Below are 14,974 nucleotides of genomic sequence, written 5' to 3' on the forward strand. Positions count from 1 at the left end.
TGCAGGCCACAGGCATGTGTAGATGTGCCATCGGCTTTCAGAGGAGGCGGAGTCAGTAGCGCTGAATAGGTCAGGGAAAGACTTTTTAGAAAGGTCGGCCGTGAGTTGGACCTCGAGGAATGGGTTGGCTTTCCATGAGATAAGAAAGCGTGATTTTAAGGCAGCGTGTTTCTAGTAAGTCAAAGACACAAAGCAGGAGAGTATATGCGTACAGTGTATTCAGGAAATAAGACTGGACCCATGAATAAAAGCTAAGCCTTGTTTTCCTCTTTAGCAATGTCACAGATTTCCTCCAAGTCAGATGATGGTTCAAAGGTGTTCTCGACTAAATAAGCAGATTAAAGCAAAATACCAAGCCATTTAATTGTGTAGGGGCTGTATTTTGTTCCATCAGCTGTGGGTATGCTGCAGGGATCTTAGCAAGAGGAACCTAGTCCGGGGCGTTTGGGAAATCTCAGGAACCAGCCCTTACATTATGACTCTCCAACAGGCAGGAAGTCTGCCATCCCATCGGATGGATTAGCTCCGAACACCCCAAGTTCAGCGTGTCATGTCCTCGGGTGCTTTCTTTAACAATGGCCCTTAACCCTATTTCACAGCATTTAAGGATTTTAATCCATAGTAGATCCTTTATTGTTAAATCAAATTCTGCATTAGCTAACCTCTTTTTTCTTTTTCTTTTTAAAATTTTTATTGGAGAACAGTGTGTTTTTCCAGGACCCTTCAGCTCCAAGTCAAGTCATTGTTTTCACTCTAGTAGTGGAGGGCGCAGCTCACTGGCCCATGTGGGGATCAAACCAGCGAACTGGGTGTTATGAGCACTGCTCTCTAACCAACTGAGCCAATCGGCTGTCCCCCACTTTTCTTTTCAAAATAACTTAGATTTGTCTGACTCCAGAATGTGCATTCTTTCTGTTATACCAAATGTGTCTCCTCAAATGTCAATCATCTTTACAAGACTTCTTTCTTTTGGCAGCTGGCGATTTGCATTTTACTTGATGATCACTGTTGCTGGAATTGCATTTCTTTATGATGTAAGTTGTCCTTTTGATATCTTTGATTGGAATTTGTCTTTAATTTTTTAAATTCCTACCTGTGATTTCCTTAGGATGTAATACCTTCAAAAAGATAATCAGCTTTTAAACCTCTAATGCCTAGAGAAGTAGCAACTCCTCAATCTGTCTTTGTCTTTCAAAGGCTTTGTTAAGTTTTGCATTTGCAAAGTTAATTTTTAAACCCAGTATCTCCCTATTTCCACTTGTGCAGCTCATACACCAACTAAACTGGACTACTGACAATCCACTAAACATACCTGGTACATCCCCACATTTGGATTTTAGCACATTTTATCTCCCCTGCCAGAAATGTCTTGTCCTTTTCACCTCTTCCTCTACCTGTCAAGTTCCATCCTGTCCTATATCAAATGCCACTTGTTCCATGAAGACTCGTTACTCACCCATCAAAAACCAAATCTCTCCTTTCCATATTCCTTTTGCATTGCCTGCTTAAATGATTACTCATTAAGTGACGTATAAACTTAATAGTAAATTGTTCGCAGAAAATAAAAGATAACCAGATTTTAGAACTTAAGATTCTTTCAAGATTTCTCTTAAGATATTTTATTGCTACAGATAGCTCAAGATATGTTTATTCCTACAGAAGCAGTAATCTAATTGGTTCTAATAATCTAATAATTTCATTAGAATCTATTTCAAATAATTGCTCTGTGAGACAGAACCGATTTTCATCCCAGATGCACTAGAAGTCATTAATGTCACAGAGTTTTGTATAGGAACATGTGTGAACACCTTCAGAGGGACAGATGTTTGCAGCAGGAGCAACAGGAGATGACAAAAATGCATCTTCCTGTGGATGTTTGCTCCCTAGCAGTGACGTTAGCAAGAGCTGATGGTTTCTGCCGAAGTCAGCCTTTGACTCTGGCAGACTTATTTTTTTCTCTCTTACTCACTTGTTTTTTTTGTTTTCTTTTTTTTTTTTGTTTTTTCTTTTTAGAAACCTTGGGTGTATGACCTCTGGCAGGTGTGGAATGGCTATCCAAGACAGGTAAGTCCCCTCTGATGGAGTCCCTCCCTTACCTCAGACATCAGACCCCTCACATTGTCCCTTGGGGTAGGTGTGAGTCCCTTGCCTACTCTCTGTCCACTTCTGTGAAGCCTGTGGCGCTTCCTCTACTAGACCTTACTCATCCTTCTTCCTTATTTACCCATCACTTGTCTCTTTCCTTTAGTTTATTTGCGGTAAATATAAATATGTATTTGAGTTTAAATTTACCATCTTACTGTGTATTTTCTATTTGTGCTACCTAATGCTTTTCCTTTTTTGATACTCTCTTGTTACTTTTTATGGTATAGTCAAGTTTTTAAAAAATTATTATTCCACTTTTTCCCTTATATAGCTTTTCAGTTATGCATGCTTTTATGCTTTTAGTAATTATCCTAGAGATTATCACATTTATCCTTGAATTATTAGACTCTAATAATAGACATTAGTGCTGTTATGTCTTTCTAGTCACTTAAAGGTCATTAGGAAACTCCATGTACCTGCCTCCTATTTCCTCCTTTACCCATTTAAAACCCTACAAGTCATTGCTGTTATCATTTTGTAAATTAGTCAAATTGCCCTTTACATGCTATTCCTTGCATTCTGCATTTTCACACTTCCATCTGGGATTATTATCCTTCTGGCTGAAGAAGTCCCTTTGGTTTGCTTGTCTGAAGTGTTATCATTTAGCCTTCAGTTTTTTAAAAAGATATTTTTGTTGGGTGTCGAATTCTAGGTTAGTAGTTACTTTCCTTCAGCACTTTAAATATGTCATTCTGCTGTCTGCTGCATCCCATCAGTTTCTTTAAGAATTAGTTTTCATTTTATGTTTGCTTCTTTGAACAGAATGTGTTTTTTTCTCTGGCTTTTAAAAATATTTTGTCTTTGTCTTTCAGAAGTTTTATTATGCTATTCACAAACATGATTTTCTTTAAGTGTATCCTGCTTATTGTCCATAGTTCTTGAATCTGTGGTTTGATGTCTTCAGTCAGTTCAGTAAAAATTCTTTGCCATTGCTTTTGTTCCTTTCTCTCTCTCCTCTCTTTCTGGAATTCCAGCTACAAGTGTACTAATATCCAAGACCTTTACATTAAGTCCTATATGTCATTTATGCCTTTTCCAATATTTTCCATCTTCTTGCCTCTCTGTGCTTCAGTGTATCAGGAGACAATTCTCCACAGGTCTCTTGCATTTGTATATGTTGTGTAAAGTGCTTTACATTACCCTCTTTGCTTAGCCCTATGCTAGTTGGGATGGGAGAACTGGCCTAAATTTTGAGGCTCTAGCAACTGTATTACTGTGAGTAATAAATTGTCCTTTTTCTCTGACTCAGGAGTTAGCATCCATGAAACTATGGCAAGCTAACTTGCAAGTAGGGTAAAAGCTCAGACCCGTTACTGTTCTGGATGTTTTCTACTTTTATATCCTCCAGTTCAGTAGTGATTTTCTCAGTAGTGATTTTCTCAGTAGTGATTTTCTCTGCTATTAAACACATTTTTTTAGTTCTCAGTTTTAGTTATTGTTCACTTTAAAATTTTTCATTTAGTTCCTCTTGTATGGATTCCAGTTATCTACTGATATTTCCTGCCTTTGAAGCAAGTTATTAGAATTATTTTCAAGTCCAAGTCTGATAAGTCCAATATCTTGATCACCTGTGAGTCTATTATCTTTCTCACTCCTGACTTCTTATGCTTGATAGCTTTTTATTGAATGACAGACACTGTGTATGAAAAATTACAGATGCTCAGGATAATATTATCTTCCTCCTGAGAGGATTTACTTTCATTTTTGTTAGGCAATTAGCGACAGATCACCTGTATTTTATCTGTGGTTGAGCTAATTCCATGTTGACTCCGGTCTATGTATTTACAACTCACTCGTATTCCTAGAATGTTTCCTACAGTGGTTTTAAATAAAAGATTATAGTGTTTACCAGGAACCAGGACGCCTTCTCCTTGGCTGGCCCTGAACGCCAGTTTGCTTCCTAATACTACGAGATTGCCAAGAGTCCTACTTAAGTTCTGTTTCTTTATCTCTGGGCTCCATACTGAGTATAAATGGGCAAACGCAGACTTTACAGTATACATAGGTATGGTTTTTCTGTCGTCCTTAGGGTCTGTAATATTTGTTGAATTCAGGATTCACTTAAAATAAAGGATTTACTTTAATGCATTTTTCTTCTCGTTGAAACTTTGGCTTCATGGGTTCTGGCTGCCTTGGTTGCTCTTGGAGCCTATAAAACAGATATTCTTCCTGTATTTTAACCAGGTTTTTAACTAGAAGGGTTGGTCTCATAAAGACTGTTTGTCATAGAAGACAGCAGACACTTTGTCTCATTTTTTTTATGGCTTTATCAAGGATGATGAGTTGACCAGAAAATTATTCCTTTTAATGTGTTAGCCTCAGTATAAAAGAATCAAAGGAGGTTAGACCATAAGGTACTAAGGCAACACGCCAATCTTATCTTCTACCTCTCACTTATTCTTAACTTCTCAAAGGTATCAGTTATCTATTGGTGTATAATAAACCATCCCCAAAACTTAATGCCTTAAAACAGCCACCATGTATTTGCTCCGATTTCGGTCAGCCATTTGAGTGAGGCTCAGCTGAGCAGTGCTTCTCCATGTGGTGACTGGTTGAGTTCCTTCATGCATCTTCTGTCTGTTGGTCAGTTGGCTGGGGGATGGCTCATGACCCTGGTGCTGTCATGCATATTTTTGGCACTGGACACCTTGATTCTCTACTTTGTACCATTTCCCCAAAAATAAGACCGGGTCTTATATTAATTTTTGCTCCAAAAGACGCATTAGGGCTTATGTTCAGGGGATGTCATCCTGAAAAATCATGCTAGGACTTATTATCCCGTTAGGTCTTGTTTTCGGGGAAACATGGTAGCCTCCAGCAGGGTAGCGCAGGTTTCTCATGTGGAGCTTATAAAGTCTCTGCGTGCATCATACTTGCTATTTCCCCTTGACCAAAACCCAAGAACTAGTTCATGGTCAGGCCAGAGGAGACTACCAGGGTATGGATGTCAGAAGGTGAGATTCATTGGGGGCCATTAATGTAAAAACCCATCACACCGAGTGATATAATGTCTCAACTTAGCTAAAATTCCCCCATTATATCATTATTAAAGAAAATTCTGGCTGTAGAAATCTCATTCTTTTTTTTCAGAAAACATTTTTAGAGTACTTAAGTAATTGTATGTATTTTATTACTATCCCATTTGTGAATGGCCCAATTCAGATCACCAGCCTGTTGCCAGAAAAGAGGGTAGGACATCAGATTTTGAGTAGTATTCAAGAAACAAAACAAGGTGAATTGTGGGACCAGCAGAACAGACTTGCCATTGTTCTCAAGTAAATATTTTTGCATTGTTTTTCCAATTTAACTTTCAGTCAGCTAAAATAAGGCAATTACACCTGTTGTAGTTTTATTCACTTTTAAACAAAACATTTAAGTTGATTTTGGAATGCTTATCTTCCCTTTTAGAAATAGAACGCCTCGGAATATTATCTTTGATTCCTTCTCAGAGGTTGAAACATAAAGCATATTATTTTGGGTAATTTTGTGGAGTATAACTAGGTATAAACAATAGTTTTAATCCTTAAAATGAATCACTTATGTGGACATTAAAGTAGTGAATATTCTTATTTTCTCAGGCCTTGCTCCCATCCCAGTACTGGTACTATGTGTTGGAGATGAGTTTTTATTGGTCTCTCTTATTCAGCCTGGGCTCAGATGTCAAAAGGAAGGTATGTGTCTTATTTACAAAACTTTATTCATTCTTTTCAAAAATTTTTATGCCTTGCCCCGAATCCTAGTCTTTAAATTGTATTTCTGTGCGTTTAGTTCCAGTTCACAGCTTCTTCGCTTCCATAGCACATAGAATAGTACAAATTATGCTCATGCTTTGGTGCCTTGGTAAGTATTTATGGTGAAACATCTCAAGGGACAGATGTAAAAATAATCGTTTTTTAGAAGGTCTTCAGAGATAAATATTCAGATAGGTTGATCCAGTAATGATTCTTTCGTGATTCTTGAGGCAGTCAGACCTTTGATTTTTCAGTAGTTGGTTTCTGTGTCATATACAGGTGCCTTGAGTACTTTTTCAAAAATTAAATGAAGATATATCTTCAGAGACATAAAACTATTAGGAGTTGGGTAAAGCACAGGTTGGCGTCAGACTGCCTGGGTTTGCATCCCTGGCTTCACCACTCACTGCCATTGCCAGCTGGCTGGTGAAACTCCCTACACTTGATTTCCTTATGTGTAGAGCGAAGCTAAGAAGAGTTTCTATCTCCTCTCCTTGTTGTGAGGATTAAGCAAGTTAATCCATTTCAAGCACTTCCTGGTATGCAGTAAATGCTCAATTAGTTAGGCTATTGTTATTACCATATTTACTTTTACTTTGGCTACTAGGAAATTGACACCTTTTTTTTTTTAACATTTTTATTGAGATGTTGACATACCATACCGTGTGTCTATCTAAAGTGCATAATTCAGTGGTTTTGAGTGTATTCACAGAATTCTACAATCATCATCACCACAGTCAATTCTAGAACATTTTCATCAGCTCAAAAAGAAATCCCTTTAGCAGTCACTTCCTATCTCTCCCAACTTCCCCAGCCTAAGACAACCACGCGTCTGCTTCTGTCTCTATGGAGTTGCCTCTCCTGGACCTGTCATATACACAGACTCATACAAGATGTAGGTTTTTATATTTGGCTTCTTTCACTTAGCGTGATGATCTCAGGTTCATTCATGTTGTAGCCTGTGCCAGTATTTCATTTCTTTTTATTGCTGAGTAATAGTCCAGTGTTTGGATAGACTGAATTTTGTCTGTCCATTTATCAGTTGATGGACATTGGGGCTGTTTTCATCTTTTTGGCTGTGATGAATAATGCTGCTATGAACATTCGTATATGAATACAAAATTCTACACAGATATATGCTTTCATTTCGACCTAAGAGTGGAATTGTTGGGCTATATGGTAATTCTGTGTCTAACCTTTTGGGGAACCGCCAGGCTACTTGACAGCCACACCATTCACATTCCCACCAGCAATGTATAAGGTTTCCAAGTTCTCCCCATCCTTGCAAACACTTGTTATTGTCTGTTTTTTTTTTTTTATTATTGCTGTCCTAGGGGTGTGAAGTAGTATCTCATTGTGGGTTTGATGTGCATTGTCCTGACCAACGAGGTCGAACATATTTTCATGTGCTTATTGGCCGTTTGTGTATCTTCTTTGCAGAAAACCTTCACGTCTATGCGGTGACTTTCCTTAACCTAGATTTGCTAATACAGTCAGTCCACTTCCGTTTGCTACTTCTTTCATATACAGTAACTCTTATCTTAATGGTTGTATAGTTTTGTTATTTATCTTTTTTCCTTTTCGGATTTAGATAGGCAATAAACAATAACTGTAAATGTCCACAGGAGTATGCTTGTGTGTGTAAGTATGTGGTGTGTGTGTGTGTGTGTGTGTGTGTGTGTGTGTAATACATCCAGTGTGGGCAGTGGAAGAACAGCAGATGTTAGTTAGGTAGGACTTACTTAACTATTCAACGCTCTCTCAGAGTTACGTGACTTCCTCAGTGAGGATAACTCTTGCCCTGTCTCCCTTATAAGGGTCATGTGCAAGAATTAAAGTGAAAGCATCTCACAAATTTCAAAACACGCAGATGTAAGTCATTAGTTTTTGAATGGTGGTGGTTGTTGTTGTTTTTATCATTACTAGCTCTTCCAGTGACTGGCCAATAACTGCATTTGCCTAATGGTTTCCATCTCCCCCTCCTTCGGTAGGATTTTCTAGCGCACGTCATCCACCACCTGGCCGCCATTAGTCTGATGAGCTTCTCTTGGTGTGCTAATTACATCCGCAGTGGGACCCTCGTCATGATCGTGCACGACGTGGCCGACATTTGGCTGGAGGTAAGCGTTTGCCATTCAAGCACTAGTAACAATAGTGCAGCCCGGGTCTCCATGACTCCTCACAGGAAGGATTGTCTGTGAGCGATTTAGCAGGGCTCTCTGTCCCGGGAACACGCAGAGTCCACAGATGTCTGTGGATCCCCAAAGCCTTCCAGCTCAAAGAAATGAGACCTTCCAATTTCAGTTTCTAGCCTTGTTTTTCCATGGTACTCGAGACCGAGGTTAATTTGTGGGAGCCTGTGTACGGAAGTGGCGTGCAGGCACTAGCTCAGGAAGTAAGCTGACGTATTTGACGATGGCACGAACCTGAACTAGGGGTTCTTAGCCTTGGCCGGTACCATATGTTGACTTAAGCCAATGCTGCATTGTGCCTGGATGCTTGCATTCTCTGCACTGGTGCTTCTGCAGCATTAAGGACAGAAAGCTGTTGTTTATTTAAATGACTTTTTTTTTTTTTTTTTTTTTTTTTTTGCTAAGGAAGGAATGTTCTGGAGCAGGAGACATTCAGGCAAGAGTCTCCCTAAGAAATCCCAAACCACTCAAAATATGAGGAACAGAGCAAAACTAGGGTTGTTTTCTCTACCTGTTTCTGTTATGTGTTGGTTCCATTTACCCTGAGGTACTTACTGATCCAAAGAGCCTCTCACCAGCCAGCTCTCCTGCTCTACTTAGAGCCACGTTTCCCGAATGTACTCATTTATAATGAAGCTGGGGAAAATGATGCTAAGCCATTGTTCAGTCAGGCTTGCCTCTTGGAGAGCTAGTTATTAAATATGGGTTGATACGGGGGAAATTAAATGAAATGGAATAGGATCTTGTTCTTCCAGATGAGGGTTCCGCAGACTTTTGGGTAAAGGACCAGATAGTAAATCGACCTGTGTGCCACTTACGATCTTCTGTCACATATTCTTTCTTTGTTGTTTGTTTTGTCTTTTGTTATAACCCTCTAAAAATGTGAAAACCATTCTTAACTTGAGAGCTGCCAGCTTTAGCCCATAGGCTGGACTGTAATTTGCCAAACCCAGTTCTAGACACAAGCAGAAGTCATTTGAAGCCATTTCAAAGCAACTGGCTACTATTAAGCGGTTAGCTGCGTAGAGCATTTTGATTCTTGTATGTAATTCTAATTAGACATGTAAATCCCATTCCAAAGGGCAAGGTTATTCGGTTTGCTTCAGGGCAGCATATGGCTTAGCCAGAAAAGGATTGTGCCACTTTTTCCATCTCTGTTATAATTACCCCCTTCTCTGATCATATCTCAGTAACCCAGTCTGAAAATTAAGACCGTGTTGGCCAGGACTTAAGAATTTTATGCTGCTCTTTTACTTCGAAACCCTCCCGTTCAATTGCCTTTGGTGAATGAGCACTGTAAAAATAGGTTCGTTGTGTTATTTAAAGGGAGTTAGATGTTGGAACTGGGAATGAGAGCTGGGGTTCTCTGCCCTCCTTCCCCGTCATTGACAGGACACAACTCATTCGTTGACTGGGAAAATCACTTAATGCTTTGTTTTCTATCCTCAGCTGTAATATGAGGGGCCATATCTAACCCTTGGAGTGTATTGTAAAGTTTAGCTCATTGCTGCTAGAAAATGTGCTGAGGACCCAAGGTAAAAAGACAGAAGAAAAATGAAATGTCAAGTTCAGAGGTCCCTTCGTGGGTAAACTATGAGAATAGCTTGGTGTTGTTAATGATAATGAATCATTTTGATTCACCAGTCATGATCTAAACTTGAGGTGCAATGAGCAAGGCCAGTACCTTCCATCAGCTGGTGGCAGAGAAAACATTAAGTAGTAGCATCGGGCCTGTTTTTGACATTCCCAGGGGTGCCTATTCCACAGCTTCCTCCCATAGTTTGTTTTCGTGTTTGTCTTCTCAGTCAAGTTCTAATTGAATCCAGACATGGTACGACTTTGGCCCCTGTTTAGACCTTCCTAGAGATGGAGACTATTAATCTTTCGTATTCCTCAAGATGGTGGGTGGGTCATTTCTTACCTCTTTCTTTGCAAGGAAAAACAGCCTCACCGTCTACCATTCATCCTCGTAAGCCACCTTTCGCCTTCTTCATGCGTCTTCCCGATCCTCTCTCATTTTCCACAAGTTCAAGTTTGGATCCAGGACCCAACACTTGAACAGCATGCTGTCTGATGCTTAGCAAAGGAGAGGGGTTACTGTCTGACGTCCACCCCAGCACAGCCATGATGGGCTGTGTGTGTATTTGCACTTGGCCCTCACAAGTGGGCTCTCTTCACGCCAAGGCACCTCTTGCTACCTGACTCTTCACAGAGCTCCCCACTCCATGCCAGGCACTCTAAGCTTCTGGCCTTTCCCCTCATACCCATCTCCCCCCACCTGGCATGCTAGCCTTCCACCTCAGCAACTGAGACAGTTTTCTTTTGGGCCCTCTGCCAGTTATCCCACAGCAAGTATGGAAAAGTATGGAAAATGCAATGCAATGTAAGCCCTTCCTGAAGTATAAATCTGTTGCCTCCCTTTTTCTAGAGGGGCCTCGAGCTGCCGGGGTGATTTTAGCCCTGAAACTGCCCAGCCTAAGCCATGCTCCATAGAGGGGTGGGCTACACTCAGCGGCTCTTACCTGCCTCCCACCCCAACTCCAGATACGTTCCCATTCAGCCTTGGGCTCCACTGGATAATGCAAGAGAGAACATTCATCAATTAACCTTCTAAGGCCACATTAAACAAACCCTATCTGTGATTCATTTTATTCCACACCGAAGTATGAGCAGTATATGTGTAGACTAGCATAAAGTAAGTGAGCGTAAGAGAAAATCAAGTGCTTGAAACTTGATTTCAATCAGGGCAAGGCCCCAAGAGTTGCCTCCTAACTCTTCCTCTTCTGTCATCTGCCTGGATTGCAGCGTTCCCACCCCAGCCCATATCCCAGCCTTTCTTCACCCCAGCTCTCCTCCCAGTTAAATGGAGAAATCAAGTAAAAGCCCAAATAAAAAGCATGTTAAGATGAACCGTGTTAACTTGCAGTGCCTGTGAAAGACAGTGATATTAGTCATTTTAACATATCTTTTTTTTAATACTGTATTATGAAAGTTTCCAACATATGACAAGATAAAGGGAAGAGTGTAATGGACCCATCATCCAGCTTTACTAGTTGTCTATATGGCAAATCTTGTTTCATCTATGTCCCCATTAACACGCAATACCCCCCACCCACCCACCCAGATTGTTTTGAAGCAAATCCCGGCACCATATCATTTTATAAATATTAATTTAAAAACTGTATGCCATCATCACTTTATCTGAATGCCATTTCTTTCTTTGTTTTCAGTCTGCTAAGATGTTTTCTTACGCCGGATGGAAGCAAACCTGCAACACGTTGTTTTTCATCTTTTCCGCCATATTTCTCATCAGCCGCCTTATTATTTTTCCCTTCTGGTAAGTAGACGAGATGCTGGGCGATGTTTTTGGTCACCGTGCTGAGGTGGCCTTGGCATGTGGTTAACGTCAGAGCATTGCCCTTTCTGACGTTGATCTCCAGTTATTTGTGCCAAGTTCAGTTGGAGAAAAGACTATGGGGGAGCCATTTCTATAGATGATGAAAACGACACCTTCCAAGGTAGAAAAGGCTTTGACAAGGGGAGATGGAAAATGTGTAACCCGATGGGTACGCAGCCACTCTTACTCTGCGTCTTGTGTCATGAATATGGGTCTTCCCTTTTGATTAACAGCTTTTCTGGTTGTTCCAGTGAAATGCCATTGGCCAATTATCAGCTCTTTAAAAGACAAGCATGTTCTATGGTGAAGTTACAATAATAAGAACCGCCATTAATTGCATACCAGACACTGGATTTGGCCCTTTATGTATCCTGCCCTTAGTCTATACAAGGGATCATAAAGACAGGTCTTATCACTGCTGTTTCACAGACGAGGAAACTGATAGTCATTTCCTTTTCCGTGATCCCTGGTCTTCGCAATGGTTTGTGCGTCCTTTTCGTACTGACTGGCTCTTGATCAGTCTGTTGGTTTGGTTTAGCCGAGGGCTGGTGATATAGAACGGATCTTGTGTGGCCGCTGCCCATCCTTTCCTTGGGAAGCATAATGTGGCATGTGTTGGCTGACAGAAACCGGAGGGAAAGTGTGAGGAAGGCTTTGATGGTTTGGAAGGAGCAGGTTATAACCAACCCCAGTCTGGGGCTGGTCGGAGAGTTTCAGATCCTCTCAACAGAAAAATTAGTGCTACTGAAGAGCCTCTTCTCCTGGGGAAAAGGTGGCGACCCAGGTTTCAGGCCGGATTCCTGGTGGATGGACATCACCGAGGGAAGTCTGCTCGGGAGAGTCAGACCGTGCGGCCCTCCCTGTGGAAGCCAGCTGCATTCTTCAAGGACTGGGTGTCTCGATTAGAGGAGAAGCACAGTGCAGTGGGTAAATGAGTTCATGGACATAAGTCAGTCCTGGATTCAAGTCCTGGCTCCACACTTACTGCCTGTGTGATCTTGGACTGGTTAGATTATTTCTCTCTGTGCCTCACTTTTCTCATCTGTAAAATGGAAATAAGGGTTGTCACGAGGCTTAACTGAAGCAATACATATAAAATAACAGCACTGTGTCTGTTACATAGGAAGGACTCAGTAAATGCCAGCTATTGTTATTAAAATTATGATTGAGTCTTGCAGAAATTGAAGTTTGATCTAGACTCAAATCTCAGATACAAATTTAAGAGACTCTTGGTTGATGAATCACATTACCACCACTTTTGCTTTGACTGAGCAAGAGTGTGAAATCAGAATATTGTACGGTAGTAATCACTGATAGGATAAGTATTGACGTACAGATAACAATTGAGTTATGGCTTCTCAGTGTGACTTTCATGGTGCTCTAAATCCAGCATTTTACCATCGATGACTCCTATTTCATTCCAAAAAGACCATGTGCCCCAGTTATCTGGCACCACCTGAAAACTTAGTGGCTTAAGGCAGGGGTGAGCAAGCTTTTACTATAAAGGGCCATAGAATAATGATGTTAGGCTTTAAGGGCCATATATGGTCTCTGTTGCACGTTTTTCTTTGTTTTGTTTCTTTTACAACCCTTTAAAAATGTGCCAAACCTAGCCTAGCTCACAGGCTGTAGAAAAATGGGGTATAAGCCAGATTTTTCCCCACAGGCCGTCATTTGCAGACCTTACTCTTAAAACTACAACATTTATTGATTATTTTTATCTCGTATGGTTCTGGAAGTTGACTGGCTTCAGCTAGACGGCTTTCATTCATGTGGTTTCAGGCAGATGGTGGCTGGGCAGTCAGTTGGAATTTTCTTGAAGACTTCCTCACTCACATGGTTGAGGGAACGCATAATAAATCAGCCAGGCCTGTCTTCTGGAACACCTCACATGGCCCCTCCATGGGCCTGTCCTCCTCGTAGTATGGCAGCTGGATTGATTTCGAAGGTGAGCAACTTAAGAGAGAGCTAGGCAGATGCGGTACGCCTTTGACAGCCGAGCTTCAGAAGTCACATCGTGTCCCTTCCAACCGCATTTTCTTGCTGGCTCCAGCTCACATTTAAGGGAAGGAAAATTAGACTCCTTTGCTTGATAGCAGTCGTTTCATAGACTGTGGATGTATTTTCAAAGCACCTACTGTGGAAGCACTCAGTCTGGGCACTGTCTGAGAAGCTTCTAAGTATTCCTGCTGTGATCGACTTTCGATTTAGCAATGGAGCACAGTCACCTCAGACATTCCCATGATGTCACCAAATCCACAAGCAGGCTTCCTCTTGCCCATAACTGTCTGAATGTCGTATTGGGGTTGAGTGACAGTGGAGGTGGTGTGTTACGTCCCCACACGCCCCCGACTTGAAAAACCCCTCGGTTTCTGAACTCATTCTCTTGCCAGCATTTCTGGATTTCGAGGAGAATTAGTCCCACGCATTTGATCTTTTCTTAATCTTGATACTTCAGTGAATGCAGACAGCAGCCAGTCCCAGCGTTTGCTGTCTCCAGGGAGTTGGACCGCAAATAAACCAGTGTGAGCACACGGGACTGACAAAATGTTTTTGCTGGTAAAAAAATTTTCTGTGCTGATGTGGACCGATCAGCCGTGTTTGGAAAACTGAGGCGAAGCTCACCACGCTATTGGAAGTCTGGGAGGTGGGTTTCCAGTGGTTTTTGAAAGGCTCGGTTGCCGCCTGTTGTTGTAGCTGCTGCTCTAACAGTCCCATGGGCTTAAATGTGCTACACAGTTATCTCGTGGTGCCAAAGAGAAGTCGGGTTCTTGTGAGGCTGGCTCCAACCATCTGTCCCGATCCTGTAACTCTGCACACTCTTCAGGGATAGTTCATTAGTCCAGATTCGTTGGGAATTTACTCTGGACCAAACAGCAAGCAGATGAGAGACTTCTTTCCAGATTCAGACACTTTAGAGGTGCGATGAAAGGCAGTCTGCAATCACGGGGCTCTGATCTCCTCAGCAGCCTTTCTTTGGTACACATACTGCTTTGAGATAAAGGGCTGCGTGGGAAGAAAGCCGACCCATCTGAAATTTGTCTGGACGTTTTGAGAAAAAGACCTGGAACTTGTACGTCTCACTGTCTTCCCCTTTTTTTGACTTTGCTTTCATTTCCCCCTGCCTCAAGCACACTCGCTTTCCCCTGCAGGGTCTCCTTTTGTACCTGTACAACTGTGTCTCCTCTTTTGCTGTCCTCTTGCTCTTGATGGGGACCTGATTTAGCTGATTCTCAGCCAGTGTCTCACAGCAAGACTTAATGACGTTGATTTTCTGAACATCGGTACTCACAACATTAGGCAGAAATTCCAACTGGCATCGTCCAAATTGCTTCAATCGAATTGCCTGGTTACCCCATTTGTTTGTATTTTCATTCAAAAGCGTTTAATCTCAGGCTTATGGTTTCCATACTGTATTCCCAACATTGTTTTAAAATAATGACTTCCGTATTTTTACGTTTATTGGCGGTATCTGTCTCCTTATGCAAATGCCACCTGGGAATCATTAG

The 14,974-nt window shown here is 41.4% G+C and overlaps 1 protein-coding gene across 2 annotated transcripts in view; it reads left to right on the top strand.

Annotated features, from left to right (window-relative positions):
* Positions 1-14,974, top strand: part of CERS3 (ceramide synthase 3) — a 103,759-nt gene that overhangs the window by 55,060 nt on the left and 33,725 nt on the right. For both annotated transcript variants that reach the window (XM_088789325.1, XM_074317748.2), the window contains exons 5-9: positions 977-1,034; positions 2,014-2,064; positions 5,724-5,816; positions 7,868-7,996; positions 11,299-11,405. In XM_088789325.1, the coding sequence (XP_088645451.1) occupies positions 977-1,034; positions 2,014-2,064; positions 5,724-5,816; positions 7,868-7,996; positions 11,299-11,405 (438 nt within the window). The remainder of the gene's footprint in view (positions 1-976; positions 1,035-2,013; positions 2,065-5,723; positions 5,817-7,867; positions 7,997-11,298; positions 11,406-14,974) is intronic.

Source organism: Rhinolophus sinicus, chromosome 13 (assembly GCF_057876585.1).
Source record: "Rhinolophus sinicus isolate RSI-liver-muscle chromosome 13, RSI-T2T, whole genome shotgun sequence".
Lineage (NCBI taxonomy): Eukaryota > Metazoa > Chordata > Mammalia > Chiroptera > Rhinolophidae > Rhinolophus > Rhinolophus sinicus.